We start from the raw sequence: 27,100 nt of genomic DNA on the forward strand, positions 1-27,100 counted from the left end.
ACATTTGTGGTATGAAATGTTTACAGAATTTCAGCAGGAAGCTATAGGACCTGCACTGACTGGAAATAAAGCAGAATATATCCACCCTGAAACTCTTGTAGGGACAGACGATATTGAAAGTAGGATTGCATATAACTACCTCAATGCCTTCATGACCACAAATTATCATGAGTGCACTATAAACAGGACACCTGGAGGAGCACCCAGTGTTACAAAAATGCTCCTTTCCCAAGGAAACCAAAACTCAGGGAGTTTGGAACTTTTCACTGCTCAGCAACGTAGGGAGCATGTAATAATATAACCCAAAAATCTTGATTTGGTTAAGTTCACATGATTAGATTCTTTTACTTCAGCTCAAGAGTAGGTTAAGTGCCAAAAATTCCTCCTACATTTCTCACAGAACCATTTCTCCACAACAACACTAGCTCAAGCACAACATCCCCAAAATTTGGGAAGAGATTCAAATCCTACCTGAATCTTCCTGGATTCAGCGCCTTATCCTAAACATCATTTACACTGCTCCTTACTCAAGAAATAGTTGGGATTTATGAATGAAAACAACATATTTTGTTTATTCTTCATAAAACATGGTGTAAAGGAATGTCTCCAAGTTCATTCTGCTTTTTTTTTTTTTTTTTTTTTTGCAGCCAAAACTAGGTTTACAATGATTGCTACCTCCAAGAGTTTTGTTACCCCTGAAATAGTGTCCCAACTCTCTGAAAAATGGGCCACCATTCCGGAAGAGGATGACGCGGAAGAGACACAAGAAGAGGTTGTTGGTGCTGATGTCGGTGTTGAAGAGGTAATAGAGGAAAGGTTGGCAGATGAAGAACCCAAAGAGGAGGTGTTTGTGCCAGTGCAGATCACAGACCGCATCTTTTTTCTTGATTTGGCCAACAAAAAACTGGAAACCATCCCATGGCAGGTTTTTGAACTGGAAGACTTGGAGGAATTGCATCTGGAGAGAAATATAATCAGTAGTATCCCAGAAAGTATAAATCGGCTTAGAAATGTGAAAGTCCTTTATCTGAATAAGAACAACATACAAGACCTATGTGAGGAACTTGGAGAACTGAAAAGTCTTCAGAGCTTGGATTTAAGCAGTAATCCACTCCCTCTGAGTTCACTGAATATCATTAGTAAATTGAGGGCACTTTGCCAGCTCAGATTATATGATGTCAACCTGGAGCAATTTCCAGTGGAAATCTGCAAACACCTCCATCATCTAGAATTGCTGGGACTCTCTAGTAACAATCTGAATTGCCTTCCCAAGGAAATTGTCAATTTGACCAAACTGAAAGAGATTTATCTAAAGAAGAACAAATTTGAAAATTTCCCACCAGAACTTTTTCAACTCTCTAATTTAGAAATAGTAGATCTAGAAGAAAATAGTCTGAGCCTCATTCCAGAAGAGATTTCCTCCCTGCAAAAATTATCCCAGTTCTTTGTTGCAGTTAACAGCCTAGCATCTTTACCCGATACAATGAGTAAATGCCCGAACCTATCTGTGCTTGATTTGTCCAGTAACCTCCTGCGCAAACTTCCACGATCTTTTAAGGAACTGACAGAGATGAAGGAATTTTCAATGTCTCGGAATAGCCTGGCAACTTTTCCGCGCCAGATTCGCCGCTGGAGGTCGCTCATTGTGGTTTACTTGAAAAATTGTGCCCTGGAAGCGCTGCATCCTTCTTTCGCCAAGCTAACCAGCTTAATAATACTAGATCTAAGTGAAAATCTCCTAGAGGTGTTTCCAATAGAGATTTGTTCGTTGGAAAATCTGGAAGTGTTGTTACTTGATGACAATTTACTATGTGAGGTAATTGAAATTCAGTTAAAACCTTATTTTAAAAAGCAGGGGCACCAGGGCAAAACAACACATGTTAGCAGCAGATGTTGCTCACTGGGGTGGGTGGAGCCATTATGCTAGCATCTCTGGAGCAGTGTTGCAGAGTGAGACAAGCAAAAAGAAGAAGAAAAAGCCTTAGACCAAGGAGTTTAGAATTTAAAAATTGTAAACTGCTTTTAGAAATCTCTCTTTAATGTTTGAATGCCTGTTTATTTTCCGGAATACCTGAATCCAGGTAATCCACTTCCTGAACTTCTGTCAGTTTTGGCTTCTCTAAGCAGGCAATTAGACTCTGAGATGCCCTATTATTACCGCACCATCTATGTGGGAGGGGCTCCTCATAGAGATTCAGGTGAGCCCTTCCCAACCTTCATCTTCACAGAGTTAAGGATTTGCAGGCTTGGGCAAACCCAGTATTTGAGGAGTGGGGTCTTAAGGGGTAGGTGGGTGTGGGGAGAACTCAAAAAGCATGCTCTGTGGGCAGGAGATACTGACTTGACCAGGGGTTGGCAAGGTTTACCTTGCCTGGGCCGGTTCACTCCAGCAGAGATCCCTCCGGGGACCAGAGCGTGTGAGCACATGTGCCCGCGATTTCTGATGTCTGCATCTGTGCAGATGCGATTTCTGGCGCCACGCTGTGCCGGTTTAGCGCAGCGCACAGGGACTTGTTGAGTGGGCAGCTCAGTTTGGGGGCGGCTCATGGGCTGGTTAAACGACCCACATGGGCCGCTTGTGGCCTATGGGCCTTAGGTTGCCGACCCCTGGACTTGACAGTTGGTTGTGTGTGTGCATCATAGGTACCAACTCCCTGAAGGGGTTGGGCACCCACAAATTTCTGCGCGAGGGCCATGCATTCTGCATGGTACCCATGGCCCTGGGCACGCACAGTGGCAGGGCCAAGCTGGCACTCCTTGCCTGCATGCATGTGTATAAGTTCACGGGGAGCCAATAATGGGGGGAAAGGGAGACAGCTGGCTAACTGGAATTCTGTACAGGAGCAGTCCATTTTGTAACATTTTGTTGCATGTCCCACTTCAGCATACTAATAGTGATCTAAGTTCCCCCATTGCTGGTCCCGCTATCAGCAGCCATTCTTATTTATATATTTATCGCTTTATGATTAGTGGTGTACATAAAAATAAATCATGCAGATAATAAAACAATAAGAATTAGGGAAATGTGGGGAAACTCAAGGCTTGCCCAATTGCAATCAAATTTCTTGTGGTGGTGGAGAAGTCATCTGGGGAGACACTCATCCCTGCAAAACCAGCCCAGTGGGCATGGAATATACTGACAGTTGGGGGTGTGTGGAGTTTTGTAGGTGGAATCCCAAACAGCAGAACTCCCACTTCTTGTCCTAAAATGAGTTTGGGTTTTGTCACAGGAAGATTTGCACCCAGCTTTCTGTACCCTGCTATGGGAGGATAACAACGCTCATTTCTTTGACTTGTGGAGTGTTGCAGTTTGAGAAATCTATATATTTATATGTTTCAATAAATTGTGTGTGAAGCTATCTCCAGCAGTGTTCAGGCTTTGTAAGCTGAAATGCCTCAGTCTGACCGGCAACAAGTTCACCTCGTTCCCGGAAGAAATATTTGCAATTGGATCGCTGGAGAAACTGTACATGGGGCAAGACCAGGGAACCAAGCTTACAGTAATACCAGAAGGCATCAGTAAGTTAGAGGTAAGAAAATGAGCAAGGTTTGGATCTCAAAAGTAGCCCTCCCTTGTCGCCCAAAGAAACATGTATGTATGTGAATACACAGACAACATATAACGTAAAACCTTTTCAGAGCAGCGGGCGCATTTGAGATTTCAAGAATGCGCTGTGGGAGTGAGTCACAAAATGGTTGCCATGGGATGTGTGATATAACAGAAAAGGGCTGCCGTGGGGGTGGGTGGCGTAATGCAAAATTGGTTAATGGCACTCCCATAGTGTTATGTATTCAGTGGTCTGTGTTTGCCTGAGCTTGAGTCTGGACTAAGGATTCTGAGCTCCTATGTTCTGGTTCAATACATGATATCCAATCACAGAACATTTCAGGATTTGGGCCTCTGCCATTGGCCCTTAAACTCTGAGTTATGATTTGCAGCTTGGAAGTTTAGACAGCGAATCACATTGGAAGTAGGAGTTCCACCTACCCCACATCAGGTTTCTGATCCAGATCAGCACCCAGTCCTACTTTATCTGCAATTTACTTTTTAAAAAGCAATTTGTGCAATTGTTATTGATGGTATTATGTCTAGATTGGCCCAGAGATGTTAGAAACGGGATATAAAGCATTCCTCCAGGACAAGAGCAGCCAAAGCCTATTTGCTGCCTGAGGCGAAGAACAAAGGGGCACATTCCCCACAAAAACTGACTAGACTGGTAGTTGAGTCTTACTTCAGCACTAATGATGGAGCAGAGTCCCCCACTTCACCCCAGGGCAGCAAGTTAGCTTAGGAGCTGCAGGGTAGAACACATGACATGCCTTTGCAACCACTTTCTGCCCCTCAGAATTTGCTGCCTGAGGCAGCCGCCTCACTTTGTCTTGCTGAAGCCAGAAAGATTAGAAAGACTTCTATGCCATGCAGAAACCTGCAATCTGGTACACACATATCTCACAAATAGGGCCGGCCTGGGACGCCTCGCCCTTTGATGCAGCTCACCACTGCCACACCCTGGCTGCCTCCTCCATGGCAGAGGAGCTGAGGGTGGGGCAAACCTAAGGCAGAGGCAGCAGAGGAGCCCCTGAGTCGGCAGGGGCACCCATGGTAGCAGAAGAGGTAGGGTGTGCCCTTGGCAGAGGCAGCAGCGAACCAGGCACTCCTCACGCTGGGCCTGCCCACAACACTGCCTGCTTGCAAGGTCTTTAAAAATTGGGGCACTGGTACAGCTAGCTGTCAAAATATGGGATGCAAATTTTTGCCACTTAATAGAAGCCAGCACTGCAGAACTTACCAAGTCAAGCCAAAAGCATATTCCAGCATTGCAGGCGGTTGGCCTAGATGATTCTCAGGGTCCCTTCTAACTCTATGATTCTATGAAAACATAAGTAGGGGGCTGGGCTGTTGGATTGGAGAGGATTTGTCCAATAGCCAATTTGGATCTATGCTTGAAGAACACAAACTGCATTTTCTAGTAGAGATGCTCAGAATGCATATTTGAAATTCACAGTGATGCTTTAACTGCAGTGCCCAGAATTCTTTGAGGGAAAGAAACTGCTTTGAATGTTCTTTAAAGGTATAGTGTATGCACTGTTCATGGTTGCAAGTTTAAATTGTTAGAATAATGGTAAACTGATGTTTATTATGGTTAATGGTATTTAAAATCATCACAATAAGTAATAAACCGGTGAGGGCCAAAAATTTTAAGCAGTGGGGCCAGCACCTTAAAAGGAACATTTGCTTAATTTTTGATCCTGTTGTGCTTTTGGTGAGACTCTTCAGGAACACCCGAATTTGCTTTATACTGAATCAGACCCATTGGTCCATCTACTAGTATTTCAGTATTGTCTACAGTGACCACCAGAGGCTTTCCAGGGTTTCAGGCAGGGGAAATAGTTAACCATACCTGGAGTTGCTGGCAATGGATTCTGGAGCCTTTGCATGCAAAGCAGATTCTCTACCACTGAGCTACAGCCCCTTCCCCTGCAAAAATAATGGAGAAGAAAAAAAGATTGGAGATGCCTTCTCCGTCTAACAGAGTGGTAGGTTATATTCCATAAATTGTAAGGTACCTTACAGAGAACACAGGTGAGTCTCTACACAAATATATATTCAAAATGCAAATTATGGGTATTTTCCTCCCCCAGAACCTGAAAGAATTGTACCTTGAGAACAATGATTTGGAGTATCTTCCCCCAAGCATAGGCTCGCTACTTAAGTTGGAAGTACTCGACCTTCACAACAACTATCTCATAGAGCTACCTGATCACATATGCGAACTACAAGGTAAAAAGGATAGATCCAAGCAGGCTCTGCACAAAGGCAGAATTCACAGCCATAGCTTCCTTTGCCAAGGGTGCCTCTTGTCAACCCCTTATAATGTATTTCGAGTCCCAATTTCTTCCAAAGCTAAATTTAAAATATGTACATTCTTGCTTTGCATAATTTAGGCTGCAATTCATACTCATTATCTGCCTTGATGTGGGTGGAGGATGAGGTTTCAGTGGGGCAGAGACCTCCCTCCGCCAGCCCAAAACAGCTCAGTTGGGGTCACCCCTCCAGTGCACAACTCCCTGTTCCACCTGCCAAAAGTGTGGGCAAGAAGAAGTACCCTTCATAGGATTCCCACTGGGGGTAGGCCTACAGAAAGCCTCAAAAAGGGGTGTTCCAGGGGAGAACTCCACAGCTGTCACTTGACATCAAACCCAATCTGATTCTGTTAGCTCCATCAGCTCCAGGCTGGCATAAAACAGCAGGGTTTTGCCTCCCATCAAACACCTTCTATCCTAGCTGGCATGTGTCTGGGTGGTGAATAAGCTGCCCTGTCACACCCCTCTTTGCCTGGGGCTAGGATTCCTCTGCTAGACTACTTGTGTAGGACCTATACAGACCACTGAAGCTCCTTGACCACTGGGGATTTTGTTCACCCCTTGCTCCCCTCACCTTTGCATCCTGAAATCCCTCCAGGCATTGCACACACACTTGCTAGCCAGTCTTCTGTACCATAAGGAGAAAGGTCCATTCCCATGTGGACAGAACACAACCCATCCCAATGTTGTGTACATGCAGGAAGAGATCTCTGTAGGTCTTTATTGAGCATTCCTTCCAATTTGCTTGGACTGTTTTTATACGTCTTCTAGTTAATCATAAATTCATCTCACACTATTCAGTGCATTTCCCTGTCACTAGCCTGGTAAAAAAGTGGGTTTGTTGTGCTAGGATGGCACTGCACTTTGTAAAAAGTGGGTTTGTTGTGCCAGGATGACTTTAATCACCTTTAACTGTGCAAACCTTGATTTCTCGGGATGCACCTGAATCCCTCCTACAAAATACTGACAGTTTGGAGGTGCCCAGAGGGAACACAGACCAGAGTGCTTTTCCCCAAGGCAAGATGCAGTCTATATGAAGGCCAAACTCAGTGACTCCCAGCATCTTTTTCTTTTACAAAAAGCAGGTTCAGTCCAGACTAGGATCACAGCACGTGGGTTAACCATTTATTGTTGAATTTTTCTGCTGGAAATCAGTGCCCCTGCCCCCCCCAAAAAACCTACTATTTGCCACAACTGGGAATAGGGTGGTGGGCCTTACAGACACACAATTGTGTTTGCATTTTTCCAATCAGGGCAAATGACAGCTTTAGGTCAGGAGTTGATTGTTTGGGGGAAATTGTTTGGGGGGAAAGATTAACCCCTCCCCCCCATGTTAACTCTCCCAAACTTGGTTGGCGGTTCTTGAACCTGCTTTTTGTAAAATCAAAAGTAATTGGGAGATACCAGCCATAGGAAGCACAGGTCACCATCTTATACCATCAGACCACTGATCCATCTAACTCAGTATTGTCTGCACTGACTGGCAGTGGTTCTCCTGGATTTTCAGACAAGGGTTTTCCCCCTATCCAATCTGGAGATGCAGAGGATTGAACCTGGGACCTTCTGCGTTCAAAGCAGATGCTCTGCCACTTAGCTTTGGCCCTTTTGTAGTTTGATCCTGAGCCAACTGTTTCTCTCAGCCTTGCTGACCGTGTCTCATTTAATGCATGGTGTTCATGGGCTACCATGCTCCTCTGTTTCTGCCCCTCTTCACAACAGGGATTACCCTCCTATGCAATCTTTGGCACTCCAGATGTTGCTGTAGAACCACCATCATCCCTAAGCATTGGCTTTGTTGGTTAGAGCTGATGGGAGTTGAAGTCCAGCAACACCTGGAGGGAACACAGGTTCCCTAGCTGTCCTCTAAGCTACTTGGTACATAAGGAATCTAGAGTCCTTACTTCAGTTGAGCCTATTTTTATTGTCAACCAAAGAAAAAAAGAAAAACCTTGGTAGGTTGGCACTTGTAATATTAATAATAGTAATAGTAGTAATAATAATAATAATAATACTCAAATGTTCAGCTTGCAAATAAACATGAAATGGATGTCGCTTATGCATCATATTCACCTTTATCATTCTCTTGTGTTTAGAGTTGCAAAAGCTATTTCTTCATTCCAATCAGTTATTTCAAGTCCCGGAGAATCTGGATAAGCTAGAGAAGCTGCAAGTTCTGACACTTGAAGGAAACCCTCTGATGTTCCCAGCGGTGGAAATCTTTAGCCAAGGGTTGCAAGTCACCATGCAGTACTTGCGAGATGAAAGATACGAAAAGGCCTTGACCATAACGGTACGGAGAACACACACAAAAAGCCACATGGGTCTGCAGCATGTTGTAGTGACAATCCATTGGAACTGTGGGTGGGCCACAGGATTTTAAATAGTGGAAGCAAAGTAGCAGATACCCCTACCGGAAAATATTCTGATTAGGGTGCATTATCTCCCGGTACATTGGTGTGACTTGGTATTAGAGAACAGAGAAAAGAACAAGGGGGAAAGGAGCAGGTCTGGTCAGGTAGGAGAGTATTTTCCTCCTGACTTTGAGAAGAAGCTGGTGGGACAAGGCAGTCAGTCAGTAGCAGAACCTTTGAGACCTCCAAGTGAACATGGCAGCTTTTGCTAATCTGGTGTTTTGGACAACCTGATGGGAGTTCTAGCCCAAAGCATGGAGGGCACGAGGCTGGCAAACACCGCCTACTGGTTCCTACAAACTCTAGGACCACTTTTAAAGGGGCAGCCCCCTGGCATATAAGCCAGCATACCTCCTCCTCCTGGTTAATTCCCTCAGGGCTCTGCTGATGGCCCAACATAGTGATGTGTAGGGTCCATGATGTTGAGGAGGACAGTTCTTTGGAGAGAACAAGCACAGAGGTTACTGACTCTGGAGAGCTCCTAATTCAGGAGTCCTAATGGTACTGTATGAGGGAGTAGCAGAAGGGGGAGTAGTGCCAGAATAATTCCTGCAAGAGATTTTTTGTCCACATGACTGAGCCTTGGGAGGAAAGCAGGAACACAGCATCCATTTTATGTGCCAACATTTGAAATCTGAAAAAACAAATAGCTAGGAATGGACAGCGCAGCCTAGGTCTATCCCATTTCAGTTTCATTATTTAATCGTAGGTCTGTTCACCATGAACTTCTCCCTTGTTCTCTAAGAGCAGCCATGGTGCCCACCTGAGAGGTGCCTGAGCTGAGCTCTGGTGAGCTCCAGCTGAAAAAAAGCCCTGGGTCTCTTCCATCCCATATTGTGCAATTCTTAAAAGAATGTATGAAAAGTTCAGTTTAAATTGTATGCCTTATTGTATGTCTTTCCCCTAAAATATTTTTTTTTCAATGCATGTCTCTATAACATGCATTTTGGCAGTAAAATACCTATTTCTGTGTGCACTTTTTTTGCACACCAAAAGTGCATTGTAAAATCCAGAGAAGCAGAGTTGTACTCCAATCTGGTAGCAAGTTTGCAGGCATCAAATTGGTCGGTCTGCTGTAAGAACAAAATGAACTAATTCTTCTCCCATCCCTACAAACAGCTGCTTTTTTCATTTTAATGCTTATGTGGTTGTTTCTCCCTCCCCTCAAAGGTCCAGGCTTGGTGGCGTGGCTTGATGGTGCGCAGAGGGATTGGAGCCTTTGGCGAGATCCTGAAAATGATCAGGAGAGGCAAGAAAGACAAGAAAGAGAAGAAGAAGGAGAAAGACAAAAAGGGAAAAGACAAAGGAAAAGGAAAAGACAAGGGCAAGGAAAAGGACAAAGGCAAGGGCAAGAAGAAATAACTGCATTCTGTGATACCTCAAAGGGCCAGGGGAATAAATACAAGCAAGAAAAGAAAAGGACTCATAGAAAGTCATTTTCTCAGATCAAGATAGTATTTTCTATTGCTCAAGCCACAAACTCCTCTTGGTGGGGAGAAATGGTCCAGCAAGGCAAGTCTTGCATCCTGTGTGGCGAAAAACTACTCACAAGGCGGGGCTGAGTAGGATTTTCACTGAGATCAGAGCTTCAGTTTCTCAATTCTGGTGCTCTTCTCTCTCTACCCCACTGCATTCTGTCAGGTAAGGCTATGGGAACTGCGTGCTGAGCTTCTGGGCCACCAGCTATAGATTGTTACACTGGCACAAGACATCATGCTCCATACCAAATATCAAAGCGTACATTTCGTTCATTGTCCCGATTAAAATGTTCCAGTTGCTTTTGCTGAACTTCGGAAAGAACCCAGCCTTGCAGCCCTAGCTCCGTGAACTGGGGCAGCTTCAGCAGTGCTGCCAAAAGTTTGCCCAACCATTCGCCACAGTTGCCACGCGATGACGGACGACGGCTGACATCCAGTTCAGAAAGCTGCTCAAGGCCAACTATGTCTTGATAGAACATTGTCCATCCTTGGTCAGAGATCTGGTTGTTATAACTAAGGTCCAGTTCTTGTAGTTGAGCCAGATGCCCAGCTTGGATGACCAGGCCTGAAAGAAACAACCAGTTCATCAGTAGGTAACACTGGTTTTCAAAATATACTGTACATGCTTTCAAGTGGTGAAGGGACTTCTGTATCAGGAAAAAAGGAAGTGGTACTTTGGAAGGAGAAAAATCATAGAGAAAAATGAGATTGGAGTGTTCATGCATTACATTGGATGAGTGTAAAGCCTGTGTGCCTGTGTTCACCAAAGGTAAGTTGTACACTCATACAGTGGTACCTCAGGTTAAGCACTTAATTCGTTCCGGAGGTCCGTACTTAACCTGAAACTGTTCTTAACCTGAAGCACCACTTTAGCTAATGGGGCCTCCTGCTGCTGTTGCGCCGCCGGAGCATGATCTCTGTTCTCATCCTGAAGCAAAGTTCTTAACCTGAAGCACTATTTCTGTGTTAGCGGAGTCTGTAACCTGAAGCGCATGTAACCTGAAGCGTATGTAACCCGATTTACCACTGTACTAATTCACATGAAATGTTCAATGGGTATAGAGTCTGTGTACGTATGTACAAAGTTACAGCAGTACAAATTAACAAGTGTACATATTATCACATAAACATTTGTTCAGGCATAGACAGCTTGTATATATGTTCAGTGCATTGTGTGGACAAGCCAGAGGGTCCTGAGGGTAACAGCACAAGAACTGGATTTTCTGCAGTGGCTCCCAGCTTGTGAAATGCTCTCCCCAGGGACGCTTGCCCGGCCTGGCGCCATTGTTATACAGTGGTACCTTGGTTCTCGAACTTCATCAGTTTCGGGAGTCCGTTCGACTCCTGAAACCGTTCAAAAACCAAGGCGCGACTTCCGATTGGCTGTAGGAGCTTCCTGCACTCAAGCAGAAGCCGCGTCGGAAGTTCGGCTTCTGAAAAACGTTTGCAAACTGGAACACTTACTTCCGGGTTTGCGGCATTTGGGAGCTGATTTGTTCGGGAGCCAAGCTGTTCGAGTGCCAAGGTATGACTGTATATCTTTAGGTGCCAGGCAAAAACTTGCCTCTGTAACTGTCTCTGGCCTTTTAGAAGTAGGTGGGATGTTTTTAATGTATTTCTTCCACCACTTGGTTTTAATGTACGTACCTCTGTGGGGTTGTTTGGTTGTAAGTTGCTTTCGGATGCCTTGGGCAAAATAAAGAGACTTAAAAATTTAACAAATAAGCCTATAGTGAGCATCACCTGGCATTATTTGCTCTGCATAAGTATTGGTAAAATACCTTTATTTCCTATCTCCCACCTTGGTCCATGATCAATAGTCCACTGAGTTGAGTCCACTATAAAGCAAATAGGCATGGTGAAATATCCCATTTGAAAATATACTACTGGCCAGATTTCCTTCCATTTGTGGAAAAGTCTCTCATGTCCAATGAACAAATCAGCTCTGACGTGTGGTCTGAAAACAAGGAGTACTAAGGAGAAGGGAAATACAATTTTATACCAACCAAGGCCAACCAGGTCCTCATCCACCAAGCTGCAGCTGCTTAGTCTTAACACTTTGATCTCAGCTCCAAGGTTTAGCGCTTTCAAAATCAGCTTTAGGTTCCCGCCAACGCATTTATTCCAAGAAAGGTCTAATATCTCCAGTTCAGGAAGGTGAAGGGCAGCATCAGCTGAAAAGATTAGCAACAACATCTTGTGCTTACTGAAATAAATAGGCCTGGTCCAATGCCATTCAACTCTCTGCACCCAGCTGCGTATCTTCGAAATAGAACGACCGTATACAACATTCTCTCACACTTCAGTGCTACCAAGAAACAAAACCCAGAATGGGTCTGTGAAGTTCAAGTGACTTGAGTCTCAGCAGCTAGGAGTCCCCCTAAAGGGCAGGTTTGACTCCTTCCCCCCTGGAATCGTTGAATGCAATTCTCCCATGCGTATAAATGGTTGTCATTTATTCCAGTGGAATAAATGTTGCGCATTGTTGCGGTTAAAGCAAATCTATGTGACTGAGCTTTTCCTGAAAGAAATCATGCAGGAAGGGTGCCAAGAGGAGCTGCACAATGTACCTCCAAGCATTCTCTGTTCACAACCAGGAGGCCTACCTGCAAAAGTTCATCTGAAATTAATGGGAGCTGAGCAGCAACACAACTGCTTATGCACAGCTGCTGTTGCAGCAAACCTCCCTGGCAATTTGGGCTCTATATTGGCAATGAGAAATGTGCTTTTCCTATACTTATCTAAGAGGGACCTCCCCTGAACTATGTTCAAACATCGAAAAAAAACACATGGGATACAATCCATCCAATGTTGAGTACATTCAACCTCCAATTACTTTCAGTGAGGGATGTGCAACCTAACCATATATGTTTGCGCATGGAACTGCCCCACTGTGCCCTCAATGGGAGTTATCCTCAAGGAAGAGTGCACAGGGTTTTGGCCACAAGTGTGCTAAAATCTCTCTGACAGAAACAACTGCATATATTTTTTTCTTGAAATTAAGATTTCTACAAACATGGAAGCATCCACAATGCGGAGGTCCCAGCAAGGGTTACAAAAATTTAAAATTCAGAATTCAGAACAGTTAAATCAGATTAAAGTCAAAAGAATAGGGAGGGTCTTGAAAACACACATCTCAGGTGTCAAAGGTCAGTGTAAAGACTGCATCTGTATTAGCAGTCTCCATCCAGCTGCAGGTTGTCACACAGACCAAGGGATTTTCTCTTTGTTGCATCAAATGTAAAAGGATGCAGAGAAAATATCCCAGTTTGCATGACAAGCTTCTCTGTAGATAGCTGCCAAGGGTGCAGTTTCAAGTGACCACCATATGTGTTGAATGGTCACTTTAAAATGTGAAGGTTCATTATTGCTTCACAAGTTGTGTATGTCTTTAAGGGCCAGGGCAAGTAACAAGACCCAGTCTTACAGCTGTGAAACATAGCAGGTGCTGCTGAGTTGTGTTAATCAAGCTGTGTCAGCAATTGGGTATAGTATATAAGGAGCAGCACCTAGCTCTCCCATTACCCTGGGGGATGGGTTGGTGGTTGGGTCTGGTTTGTTGTTGATGTATTTAGTGTATAAGGAGTTTTTGTTTTTGTTATTAAAACCTTGTTTAAGTTATTTTTGAGTCTCTTTTTAATGCATGGTCTCCCCAGCAAGCTCTCTGCAGCACTACTAAACTGCAAATAGCCAACAATATGAAGTGCACATCATGGACATAATCCAGAGGAAGCTATGTGTGCATGTGTTAACTGCATCACAGATAAGCATTACCTATGTGCATAAAGTTCCACTGATTTTAATTTGACTTGGATGTGCCTAATTTTCACTCAGTGTTGCTCCTTTTCTACAGTACAGATATTTGGATAAGAGAACAACTTTATTATAGCTTTGTTATAGGAAGATCAAACAGAACCAGCCTTGTAGGCAAAACAAAGATAGGAACAAGCCTACAGAGTTTCTGACAATGGAGCAATGTTTTTGTTAATTTGGGAATCAATAAACGATGCAATTATGTCTTAAGAAAGAGCTCATATTGCTTTACAGGACACAGTTAAATGAAGAAAAAGAAAAGAAGTTGCCAACTTCTATAATTAACTGTCAGCAGGACTTGAGATCACAAAAAATATAGCTCTTGATGTCTGGAGACTAGAAGAAAGGGGTTGAAAGAGATTCTTTGGACAGTGGCAAAGCATGATACTGCTCTTGGTTTGTAGTGTTTTACATTTTTCAAAGCTTTCATTGTACTTTTGATTTAGTACTCTGAGCTGCCACTAGAAACCTGTTTGAAGAGTTGGATATAATTTCTTGAGTGAATGTATGAATAAACAAAAAAATAGCAAAGCCATCTGGGAAAGAGAGAATGAGAACGAGGGAATGAGAATACTACAATTAAGTATTATCTTATACTGCTCTATGTCTAGCAAAAGATCTTTAATGAAAGGTGGTTATTTCAGTACTGAGAAGCCCTTCAATGAAATGTATTCTCTGCATAGAAATTGAACTTCTGTTCCCCTTTCCATACATTTGATTATATCAGACCTAATGAAAGTAGATGGCTCTGTAATGCACCTCCTGATAAATATTCCCAGGAATGTTTATTCAAATTACTGTCTCTTTCCATTTGACATTCATGCCCAATTGATATACTAGCCCTGTGGATTGGTAAGATGGAGACACAGATAAGGAAAGCTAGAAACATTTTAAGGCATATTCTTACCTAAAGATGCAAATGAATCATGCTTTAAGGAACAATTGCTGAGAAGCACAGATTTCAGTTTTGGTAAAAAACGGAGTCTGCTGAGAAGGTGGTCGGAAGACTTCCCAACACTTTTATTTAATGATAAATCCAGGTCCTGAAGACTCGACAAAAGGGGAATTACATGGGCTGCAAAAAGATCAAAGGATAGTACAGCTGCAACATAGTAAACATCAACTCCAAAATCAACCTAAAGGAGCTGAAAATATTCAAGTATGTCCCTTCCACTCATCTCTCTCACTCCCTTTTCTAGGATATTAATATACTATGTTATTTGAAAACTGAAGAGTGGAAGAATGATCAAATTTCATCAAATCCAGTGATGCCACTAAATTAAATAAACTTTAGCCAATAAACTGTCAGTTTTAGTATATTAACCAATTGATTGATTAAATCTGCATAAATTTGAATATGAATATACTTTTGAAGCAAAAAGAATTTTGCTGCTGTTTTCAGATCATGCACCCACATGTTCCAGCAGCCACAAGCTTAGAACAGGCACTACTTCTTTACAGATGCCATCTGCTGCCTCCGTATTTTAGAAGTACTATTTACATTCCATTGGATGATGAACTTCATCAGACTGTGCCAACAGCTTTGTAGCAAAACAGTCCCACCCAAAAGCAAGAAGTGGATATCGTAATGTTTGTGTGAACTCTGAAGTTTGCAGAAGTGTTTGTGTGTATACACACACACACACACGAGTGGCCAGCCCTGCTCCCACCACCAAACATAGACTTAGGCTCCATTGGCATTATACATTTAAGGCAGCATCATACCACTTTAAACAGTCACAGCTTCCCCCAAACTCTCCTCAGGGAACGTAGAGAATTGTAGCCTCCTGGTTTGTACACAAAACAGAAATCCTGACACTAATTAAGCCATGTTGATGGAAACAGCTGGGGTGGAGGGGGGAAGCACTGTGGAATGCACCAAAAAAGCCAATGTCAGTGTGATCCAAGGTGGCAATGTGAACACACCCAAGTGCAAATGTGACTGGAAGTGCAGTGGGGAGGGGGAAGACTAAGTTGTACCTAGGCATAGCAGCAAGTTAGAAAATATGTTGGAGAACCTGGGGAGCTGGTGCCTGACAATACTGGGCTGGGCTGCTTATATTGCCTATTATAATACCTATTATTTTGCCAAGTAGTAGCCTTCCAGATATTGTGGGACTTCAGCTGCCATCACTCCCATGTAGCATTGCCAACAGTCAGGGACAAAGGGTAAAGGGAAGTCTTCTTTCTACACATAACTGTTAGTCTCTTTCTGCATAAAACTGCTCCATTTTGGGGAAGTTTTGCTCCTCTTTTTTCTTGCTTTTTAAGAAGTCTTGCTCATAGGTTTTTCCCTGCCTTTGCACACACTGTTACGAACCTGCTCTTCACACCTAGCTGACCACATCCACAGAACTTGATTGTTACATTGTCTCATGCTATGATCAATCATTAAGTAACAGACATCCCAAGCTCACAGAAAACAAACTGTACTTGCTCTCCATGCCTAGCTGACCATATCTACAGAACCTGATTGTTATATTGTTTGTGCCAATTAATCCCTAGTTACAATTCAATTAGGAGGCTTCATGCCTGTCTAGTTCTGGCTCCGATTCTCAGCCTTCTCTCCATCAATGATAAATGATCACATGTAATCCCCACCTTTCAGATGTAATTCCCGCCTTAGTACTTATGTTAACCAATTACAAGTTTCTGTGTGTATGTATCAACCAATCAACCACAGGCCCACCTGGGGCAATGCTTGCAATATTCAATAAAATAGGCTCTCAGGGCCCGCCCTGACAGACGCCTAGCTACACCTGCCTCTCTCGTCTCCCGTGATTTTTCATTTCTACATCTGGTGACCCACGACGTGCCAGATCCCTTGACGCAGCCTCATACTTCACTCGACTGGAGAAGTCTTAGCCGGCTACACCGTGAGTATGGGGGGGGAGCTTACAAAGTCCCAGAAAGTGCATGCTACTGAACTGCTTCATTTAGTCAGACAGAGAGGTGCAGGTGCTCATGTTTCTTTAAAGGAAATTGAACGTTTGTTATGTGAGATTGCATTCCAATGCCCCTGGTACCCTGAGGCAGGCTCCTTGGGGGTAGAGACCTGGCAAAAGATTGGAAAAACTTTTTTTGCAGAGCCCAGGGCTCCTATTCATTGTCTGCTAACTTGGCAGAAATGCGCAGTTGCCGTGGCAAACTTAGGGCCCCTGGCCTCTCAGGCGTCTCCCACGGCTCCTGCACTTCTAACTATTGCAGACAATCCCCCTCCTTATCCTAAGCTTTTGCCTCCTGCACAATCCTGCCAATCCCTCCCTCCTTTGCCTGCTTCCAACCCATCCACCCCCCCTTCCCCCCCTCCTGCATCTGCTCATACAGGAGCTGTGCCCACCCCCATCCCCCCTTCCCTCCCTCCTGTGTTTCCTTTGCCTGCATCTCAGCCAACATCCACTTCCCCCCCTCTTTCTCCCCCCCCTCTTTCTTCCCCCCCACTTTCTTCCCTCCCTCCTTCCACCCCTCCCTTGCCTGCCTCAGCTCCTGCCTGTTTCACGGGAGCTGTTCGTGTTGCACTTTCCCAGGCAAGGCAGAAAGGGCTCCTATCCTTAGAGGAAGAGTCTGAGTGGGCTGGGGTGTTGCCATCTGCTTTCCCTATTTCTTATGCAAACCCAGGCACAGCACAACAACAGGTGCTATATGAAACCCTTTCTTATTCTGTAATGCGAGAATTAAGAAGGGCCATTGTTGATTCTGGTCTCAAATCCTCCTATGTAACAGGAATGCTGGAGGGAATAGCAAATGGTTATATGATGCTACCGCAGGATTGGAAGGATCTTATGCGTATGCTTTTGTCCCCTGCTCAGTATGTAGTTTTTGACAGTGAATTTAAACATAACGCCTCAACCCTGTCTGATCCACAGCATACAGCCAATGAACTTTATGGTGCTGGTCCATTTGACAATATAGCAGCCCAGGCAACGCTGACACCTGCACATTTCAGTCGCACTGCGACCTGTGTACAGCGCGCCTTTCGGAAAGTCCCTGTATCAGGGCAACCACAGAGCTCCTTTGTCAATATTAAGCAACAACATTCGGAGCCTTACCATCAATTTATAGATAGATTAAAAGAAGCAGTTACTCGGCAGATTGATAACACCACAGCTCAGAATGAGTTGATGAAAAAATTGGCTTTTGAGAATTCTAACACAGATTGCAAAAAAGTTCTACAGTCCGTCATCCAACGTGTTAAATATGACCTGGCAGATATGATAAAAGCATGTGCGGATGTTGGAAGCCAGAGTCATGCGATGTCCTTGCTTGCCGGTGCCATCCAGGCTGGCAATAAGCCAACTGGTAACTGTTTTAACTGCAAGCGCCCAGGACATTTTGCAAAAGAATGCAGAGCACCTGGTGGTGGGGCGCACAGGAATCGTGATGCCAACAAGGCTAAACCTTCCAAAAAATGCCCGAAATGCGGTAAAGGCTATCATTGGGCTAATCAATGCAGGAGTCCGGGAAACTCCATTGCGGCCCCACTCTCGGGCCAGGACAATTAGAGAGTCTTCCGCCTTTAGTGTCCGCTGCTGAAAAATTTTCTAAACATACACCTTCTGAACTTGCCATTGATTTGATAAATCAAGAGAACAAAGACACTGTTTTACCTGGTGAAATTGTGCTCATGCCTTCCCAATTGGCAGGTCCACTACCTCCTAAAGTCGCAGGTTTAATTTTACCAAAATTTTCTGCAGCGAAAGAAGGGATCCAGGTTATTCCTAGTGTTCTGGATCCTGACTATGTAGGCACAATAATGGTTCAATTTTGGAGCCATATGCCCATGCAGTTAAAAAAGGGTGAGTCTTGGGCACATTTGGTGGTGCTCCCTTCTAATCCTACTGCTTCTATTATTGATAGTAATTTGCACGAGCTCTCTCCTCTTTCTCCACAGCTGTTAGCCGTTATCCAACGGATTGGTCATCAGAAACTTCTTCGTAAGTATAAAATCAATGGAAAAGTTCTGGAAGGCTTGATTGACACAGGCGCAGATATTTCTGTAATTTCCAGTGATTGCTGGGACCCCACATGGCCCCTTGAGTCTGCCTCTGCAGTCTGGGGCGTGGGTGGCCCCCAAAATTCTTCTAAAAGCGTACAGTGGCTGCCTGTTTCTCTGCCTGATAGTTCTGAAACCATTGCATACATCCAGCCCTGTGTGCTGAAAATCCACCTCAATCTGTGGGGAAGAGACTTACTGCAACAATTACAAGCTACCATTCAATTTAATGAGTAAGCTTGCACTTCCCCTCAACTGGAACTCTTCTGGTTGTGTCCTGGCTATACATTTAATTACATTCCTGCGAACATTAGCCATGGCACACCTTGCTGTATAAGCCGCTTGTCTATCATATTACCCAAAAAACATCATTTGTCTCGCACTAGATATCGCCGCTCTGTTGAATTAACTAACGATTGTGACGATTCAATTTCTCTTCCCAGTAGGTCTGAATATATCTCTTTAGCTGTTTCTCTCCTAGGAGTCCCTGGATTGGCTGTACGCAACAGTAGAAACATTAATTCTTTAGCTTGTTCCGCAGCAAAAGCACTGAATTACACTTCTCAAGCCCTTCACCTTCTGAATAAAGAGCAAAGTGAGCTCCAACATGGGCTTTTACAGAATAGGGCCGCTATAGATTATTTGCTGATGCTTCATCATTACGGCTGTGAACAAGTGGACAACATGTGCTGTTTTAATATTACTGATAATTCCAAAGCCATCCAAAAGCAGATCTCTCATTTGCAAAATCTCACACACCACATTAAACAAGACGTTGGTTTTTCTGGCCTCTGGGATTCTTTCACCCAGTGGCTTACTGCTTGGCTACCTAATCTTACCTGGCTTCGTAATCTCTTTCAATACGCCCTTGTCATTATATGCATCTTAATTTTGTTATGTTGCTTCCTTCAATGCATTCCTGGCCTCATAAGTCTTTTCTCTCGGCTTCTCTCTCCCCCTCAACCACCTAATAAACTTCTCGCCGCCTACTTTGCGAAATGGCAACACCAACAGTAAACCTAAGGTGAGATGTGGACGGGCTTATTTTGGGCATGCGTTGGCAAACCACGTATCCCGAAGTATTCCTGTCCCATCGATCCTGGACGGACTTATTTTGGGCATGCGTTGGCAAACCACGTATCCCGAAGTATTCTTGTCCCATCGACCCTGGCGAACTTATTTTGGGCATTTGTTGGCACACCACTAATCCTGAAATATTTTTGCCTTATCTACCCAGAATGCCTCGCAAACAAGAAAAGAAAGGGGGAGATAAAGGGAAGTCTTCTTTCTACACATAACTGTTAGTCTCTTTCTGCATAAAACTGCTCCATTTTGGGGAAGTTTTGCTCCTCTTTTTTCTTGCTTTTTAAGAAGTCTTGCTCATAGGTTTTTCCCTGCCTTTGCACACACTGTTACGAACCTGCTCTTCACGCCTAGCTGACCACATCCACAGAACTTGATTGTTACATTGTCTCATGCTATGATCAATCATTAAGTAACAGACATCCCAAGCTCACGGAAAACAAACTGTACTTGCTCTCCATGCCTAGCTGACCATATCTACAGAACCTGATTGTTATATTGTTTGTGCCAATTAATCCCTAGTTACAATTCAATTAGGAGGCTTCATGCCTGTCTAGTTCTGGCTCCGATTCTCAGCCTTCTCTCCATCAATGATAAATGATCACATGTAATCCCCACCTTTCAGATGTAATTCCCGCCTTAGTACTTATGTTAACCAATTACAAGTTTCTGTGTGTATGTATCAACCAATCAACCACAGGCCCACCTGGGGCAATGCTTGCAATATTCAATAAAATAGGCTCTCAGGGCCCGCCCTGACAGACGCCTAGCTACACCTGCCTCTCTCGTCTCCCGTGATTTTTCATTCCTACAAAAGGGAGTTGTTAACCAACATCAGCTGGAGGGCACCTTGTTGGCTAAACTTGCTGTAACTTTAATCAAAGACATTGCTGGTTTGGTCATGTCCACAGAATGGATCTCCAAGGATGTGCTCCTTATGTGGTCCTCTAGATATTGTTGGACTCCAGTTCACATCGGCGCATGCACACATAGCTAATGAGCATTCTGATATTATGGGATTTGTAGTCCAGCAACATCTGGAGGGCCAGAGGTATTTCTGAGCTAGTGGGAGAGATGATTGATTGATTGATTGATTGAAGATAAGATAATCTTCCAATTAAATATTCCACATAATGATTTTGCAAAAACGATTCTACGATTAAATGATTCTGCAATATCTTACTTAAAACAGTCATGTCCTCTTCTGTAATACAACACTGATGAAGATTCAGGACTTCTAGGTTCCTTAGCTCGGCCAAATGAGATGCTAAGTACTTGAAACCTCCTCCAATCTCTTTATTACATGACAGATCTAATTCTCTTAGTTCCAGCAGGTGCTGCAAGGCACTAGCTGAAATAAAATAGGCACAGGGAGACAACTTGTCAATAATCAATTTGCCATCAAGGAAATCTGTTGTTAGCCTCCTTTAGTCCTTTTGCACATTCCTTCTCTTCGTTGGCAGAGGCTGGCAAAAAAATAAATTAAATCAAATGATGTTGAAATTTGGCAATTTGAAAATTCAAATTTGATATTTTTAATTCCAAATGTTTTCAAATTACACTTAGATAAAACTGGCCAAAATCTGATTGATAAGTAGACCTGAAGCACATTTGGGAAAATATTTTCCAGCATTTTTGCCCTAATTTGGATTTGTGGGTGTGTATATATTTCTAACTCACATTTATTCCAAAATTTCCAGTTATAGATGTTGACAAATGCATACGCAGAATATATTTAAAGCACATTCAAAGAATTCTGAGTACTGTAGTTTGTTAAGCGTTGCAGGGAATTGTAGCTCTGTGAGGGGCGAACTCTGAGGGCGGAAATGTTCTTCAAGTACTTTAAAGGTCTACTGTGAACACAACTTCAGTTTCCCATCGGCAATAGAGGTATAATCATAGAACCTCAGAGTTGGAAGGGACTCAAGGATCAGCTAGTCTAACCCCCTGCAATGCAGAATAATATTCATGTACCTTACAGGGTTGCTGTAAAGATTGCAAGAAGATAATGCATCTGAACAGTCAGAAATTCTGTCCACATGCTAAGTATCATTATTACAAGTCCCAGCTACCAAATCATCACCCCCGAAGACACACCCTTGACAGATGCCAACCAACTTACCTAAACACTTGAATCCATCTAGTTTTAACCCACACCTGTTCAGATTAAGTACTTTCAGTCCTGAGACATGCTTTAATTCCTGGGCAATACTCTCCAGGCTATATCCTATCTTTTTGTTAATTGACAAATCCAGTACTTCAAGGCTGTGGATTTTGTAGAGCTGCCGAGCTGAAAAGAAGCCAAGGGATGAACTGGTCACAACATATTCAGAGCAGATAATGGAAGAGAAATGTAATAAATTTAAAATAGGTTTATTATTAGGAAATCAGGGCACTTGGAATTTAAAACAAAACAAGAAGGTAGTTCTAAATCCAATCAAAAAAGGAAATATTATTTGCCTCATGATAAATAAATGGGCAATAATTTCATTTATCCAGTTTCTAAATATTCTTTTTAAGGTCATGTCTAAGATGTAGTTGCTATCTGGATGTTGTCTGGACTCCCCAGAATAACCACATAACCTTTATGTATGCATCTCTCTTAATGGGAGGTGGGGAGAGGGAGGGAGGGAGGAAGAGATACTACACATATCTCATTTTAAAATTTAACCCCTTTAGGATTTGAAAAAGGTTATCCTTCTGTAACAAACATGAACCAGTCAATACCTCACACATCTTGAGAGACTGCCCATGCTTCTCAAAAGCCAATCAGACAACATATGCCAATTATGAAGTTTCCTTCCTCATGCTAATGAATGTTAATTTGCCTTAAAGGTAAAGGTAAAGGACCCCTGACAGCTAAGTCCAGTCACGAACGACTCTGGGGTTGCAGTGCTCATCTCGCTTTACTGGCCAAGGGAGCCGGCATTTGTCCGCAGACAGTTTTTCCAGGTAATGTGGCCAGCATTACTAAGCCGCTTCTGTCGAAACCAGAGCTGCGCATGGAAACGCCGTTTACCTTCCCACCGGAGCAGTAGAATCATAGAATCATAGGTATCATAGAGTTGGAAGAGACCACAAGGGCCATCGAGTCCAACCCCTGCCAAGCAGGAAACACCATCAGAGCACTCCTGACATATGGTTGTCAAGCCTCTGCTTAAAGACCTCCAAAGTAGGAGACTCCACCACACTCCTTGGCAGCAAATTCCACTGTCGAACAGCTCTTACTATCAGGAAGTTCTTCCTAATGTTTAGGTGGAATCTTCTTTCTTGTAGTTTGGATCCATTGCTCCGTGTCCGCTTCTCTGGAGCAGCAGAAAACAACCTTTCTCCCTCCTTTATGTGACATCCTTTTATATATTTGAACATGGCTATCATATCACCCCTTAACCTCCTCTTCTCCAGGCTAAACATGCCCAGCTCCCTTAGCCGTTCCTCATAAGGCATCGTTTCCAGGCCTTTGACCATTTTGGTTGCCCTCCTCTGGACACGTTCCAGTTTGTCAGTGTCCTTCTTGAACTGTGGTGCCCAGAACTGGACACAGTACTCCAGGTGAGGTCTGACCAGAGCAGAATACAGTGGCACTATTACTTCCCTTGATCTAGATGCTATACTCCTATTGATGCAGCCCAGAATTGCATTGGCTTTTTTAGCTGCCACGTCACACTGTTGGCTCATGTCGAGTTTGTGGTCAACCAAGACCTAGATCCTTTTCACATGTACTGCTCTCAAGCCAGGTGTCACCCATCTTGTATTTGTGCCTCTCATTTTTTTTTGCCCAAGTGCAATACTTTACATTACTCCCTGTTAAAATTCATCTTGTTTGTTTTGGCCCAGTTCTCTAATCTGTCAAGGTCGTTTTGAAGTGTGATCCTGTCCTCTGGGGTGTTAGCCACCCCTCCCAGTTTGGTGTCATCTGCAAATTTGATCAGGATGCCCTTGAGTCCATCATCCAAGTCGTTGATAAAGATGTTGAATAAGACCGGGCCCAAGACAGAACCCTGTGGCACCCCATTTATCTACTTGCACTTTGACATGCTTTCGAACTGCTAGGTTGGCAGGAGCTGGGACCGAACAAAGGGAGCTTAAACTCATTTAAATGTTGAACCAGTAAGGGGAAAATTTTCAAATGTTGATTTGATCGAACTAACTAACTATATCTTTTGATACACCTCCCTAGCCATTTGTCGTTTTTATCGTGCTATTCATTTTCATGACATTAAAATGTTTTAAATTGTTTTTAACAGGTTCTTATTTATAATATTAATATTTCTTGCAAAGTGCTTCGAGGTTTTACACCATACTATAAGCAAGCAGTTTGTAGATTTTATCAAATAAATAAACAATGCTTTCATCTCAATCACTAGTGCAAGAAACCAATGAAATAAGTTACTTGCTGAAAGCCACAATAATGACCGTATGGGAAAATTTGGGCAGGCACAATACAAACCATATTTGAAGCCCCTAACTCATAAATAACAGGGCACAACCTGCCAGTTTTCACACAAATTCTTTAACGCATTCAAGTGCAGCAGGTTTAAAATCTTGATTCCATACAAAGTGGTATTTGGTCTGATAGCTAAATAAAATGCTAAAACAGTATTCAAAGCTGCTACATCACTATGCCATGGGCTCTTACCTAGTGATTCACCATCTTCAGAAGTTAGACTGCAATCCATCACTTTTAGTGTTTTGAGTTTATGGTCTTTGGGGATTTTTTGGATTAGAAGAAAAAGCTTCCCACCAATGTTGGTATTCCATGATAAATCTAGTGTTTCAAGGTGAGGAATTACTTCAAGCGCTTCCCCTGTAAATAAGCATTTGATACTATTTTATACATTGATTTGAAGAAGCGGAAGACAATAATGATCACATCATACTTTTTCACTATTTAAACTTTGGTTTAAGAACATGCAAAAATGTAATAATTTCAGGAACATACATACACAGGTTTGTGTATCCAATTACAGCCCTACTTCAGCAAGCTCATATTTGAATAGTCTGGATGCAGCCTTAGGGCTTATCCACATTTACCTTTCCTCTGATCTTTCCAGGCACAGTCTGCATGTTAAAGCTCTTTAAAGCTCTGCACTTTAAAGTGTTTGAGTGCTCCCCCTTTTTGCTCCAGAGCTTTCCCCACAAAAACCCGCTCTTTTAACACTCAGTAGGAACAAGCGTCAATCCACAGTTAACCAGAACTGCCACTTACTCCAACTGAGGGCTGAAGAGGGGTTTTGCTGGGAAAACTCCAGGGCAAAAAAAATCAACACGCCTGGACACGGTGCTTTAAGCATGGACCTGTGCCTGGAAAGAGCGGGGCAAAAGCTAAGTGTAGACAAGCCCTGTGTCTGAAATGGAATTGCAGGACTAGGTCCCCGCAATCCAGATTAGAATTTACCTAGATCTCTAATGAAATAACCCACTGTAATAACCTCTCGGAATAAGTTATGCAATTACTGGATGATACCTAAAAACGAAAGATCCATGGCTGTGAGTCTGCAGTTGTTCAGTCGGAGGACTTTCAGCTCTTGCAGACATTTGAATGGAAGGGTAAGAGACTTTAATGTCCCTCCTATTAAATCATTCCAAGAAAGATCAATCTCTTCCAGGCCTGGCAGCAAATGTATTATGGCAACTAGGGGAGAAAGCAGAGTGAGAGATAAACCACTGCTGATATAAGTGAACTGCGTGTGCACATTAATGTTTATTGAGGCAGATACAAAAAGCTGCAAGGTACTATTGGTACTACAAGTAACTCTGTGTAGCTCTGTTCCTACATCTGCTAAGAAGGAGGTGGGGGTTGATATTTTAAGACTAAGATGGCTCCAATCCATTCATCTCCTTCATGCGCCTGGGAAGTCAGGTGGCAGCAGAGAGGTGACCAAAGAAGAGAACCTCCAGCCTGCAGACCAAACTTCACCCACCAGCCCTCCTCATTTGGTCCGTGAGGTCAACTGAGGCAAGTCGCACCCATCCAGCTTAACCCTTATATAATGCCATGTGTGTTGTGGGGGGCAGATATGGCCAGGACTTGGCTGAAAGAGGCTTTGCAGGGGCTACCAACTTTTGTAACTGTTTAGATAGTTTGATTATATTAAGGGGCTATATTTTTAAATAAATAAATAAACACCCATAGCAGTTGCCAACAGATTGTGATTAGGGCAGAGGGCCGTCTCCATAAACTGTGCATTGAGCTCAGAAAATCCTTTTGGCACACCACAGCTCAGAGTAAATCCCTGACTGCCGAAGCTTGCTTTCCCTTTTGCAAGTGAGCCTAAATTTTATCTATGCATACAAATGATCACATGTAGATTTTATGTAAATTTGTGCCATAGGCCTGTGCACTCAAGTATTTAGAAACACCTCTGAAGCCGTTACTAGGGTGAAAAAATACGTATCAAAATGTATACTCACCCAGCTCCATTATATCTGTTGTACTTAATGCACAATTACAAATTTAAGTCCAAAACCTTTCTAGAGGGCTGTTTGCCCAATTTCCCCAGGAAATCCTGGACTCTTTGCGGACACAGCATTGAGTCTGTGGAACCAAGACAATGGAAATGAAAACCTGAATGGTTTTCAACAATCCCAACATTTGCTGAAAACCAACCAAACCATGCTTCTGATCGTGCAGGAGACTCTCTCCTGGTAGATCATGAACATATTTCTCGTAATCATCGTTAACATGCAAAATGCCTTCACAGCTGCTGCACAGCAGTTCTACATCTTCACCTGATGACTCCAAAATCTTGTTCTGGTCAGTTACTGCCAGTTCACACTCTATTAGTATATATGTGAAATGACTTTTTGCCCCAATATGCACCACTGTACACTTGCTTACATGGAATTGCATTTGCCAATTGACTGCCCATTCACCCAGTTTGGAGTTCCTCACAATCCCGTTTGCGAAACATTGGGACAACATGGTGGGTGAAAATGCTACATCAGTCTTCACTCACAGATGTTTCAATGTTACATCTGTCTTCACTCACAGAGAGCTACGCTTGGAGCACAGGCCCCCTGGGCAGACAGTCCCTGTTCTTCAAGTGCTCTTTCTTATCACTATTACCTGGTGCAGGGAAAATCTGCTCCACCATTTGAGTTTCTAAACAGGAATCGTTCATTTTGTGTCCTCTGCTTCCTTTTCCACTTTCCTCTTTGGATTCCTCGTGGTCTGAGCCCTGGTACTGTTCACATCCCCCTTTCTCAGCAGAGCGTTTCTTCTTCTGGATCTGACTTCTAAAGAAGTTGAATGGGGATCTCTGAAAAAAGCCATCTGCACCCTTTTCTGTGCTTGTCCACTTTGCGCCTTTCCGAGGAGAGAGAGAGAAAGAGAGGCAGAAATTGTGTTTTGGATAGCGCTTGCTCTTGAGTCTGCCTTAATAACAAGGCAAAGAAGGCCATGCACTGTGTACTATGTACGCCCACACAATTTCATCGTAAGAGAAAGTTCAGAA

General features: G+C 43.3%; 2 protein-coding genes and 1 long non-coding RNA gene across 3 annotated transcripts in view; 1 reads left to right on the plus strand and 2 right to left on the minus strand.

Moving 5' to 3' along the window:
• Nucleotides 1-9,695, plus strand: part of LRRIQ4 (leucine rich repeats and IQ motif containing 4) — a 10,992-nt gene extending 1,297 nt beyond the window's left edge. Inside the window, exons 2-6 of the mRNA XM_083504181.1 lie at nt 648-1,816; nt 3,357-3,530; nt 5,644-5,782; nt 7,959-8,155; nt 9,447-9,695. Coding sequence (XP_083360307.1) covers nt 665-1,816; nt 3,357-3,530; nt 5,644-5,782; nt 7,959-8,155; nt 9,447-9,638 — 1,854 coding nt within the window. The 5' untranslated portion in view covers nt 648-664 and the 3' untranslated portion in view covers nt 9,639-9,695. The remainder of the gene's footprint in view (nt 1-647; nt 1,817-3,356; nt 3,531-5,643; nt 5,783-7,958; nt 8,156-9,446) is intronic.
• LOC310707516 lies at nt 832-8,033 on the minus strand. The gene is made up of 3 exons (XR_014526533.1): nt 7,936-8,033; nt 5,403-5,479; nt 832-958 (listed from the first exon to the last, which is right to left on the minus strand). It is a non-coding gene; the product is annotated as an uncharacterized lncRNA (long non-coding RNA).
• Nucleotides 9,696-9,987: 292 nt separating the features above from the next.
• The window catches only part of LRRC31 (leucine rich repeat containing 31), a gene marked incomplete at its 3' end in the record, with an annotated part of 33,902 nt that continues 16,789 nt past the window's right edge, over nt 9,988-27,100 (minus strand). Inside the window, 10 exon segments of the mRNA XM_083504180.1 lie at nt 9,988-10,319; nt 11,761-11,928; nt 14,475-14,642; nt 20,827-20,994; nt 21,766-21,933; nt 24,283-24,450; nt 25,111-25,278; nt 26,058-26,094; nt 26,096-26,181; nt 26,713-26,952. Of these exon segments, the coding sequence (XP_083360306.1) occupies nt 9,988-10,319; nt 11,761-11,928; nt 14,475-14,642; nt 20,827-20,994; nt 21,766-21,933; nt 24,283-24,450; nt 25,111-25,278; nt 26,058-26,094; nt 26,096-26,181; nt 26,713-26,952 (1,703 nt within the window).

The sequence above is a fragment of the Podarcis liolepis genome (assembly GCF_965112155.1).
Source record: "Podarcis liolepis genome assembly, chromosome: 5".
Lineage (NCBI taxonomy): Eukaryota > Metazoa > Chordata > Lepidosauria > Squamata > Lacertidae > Podarcis > Podarcis liolepis.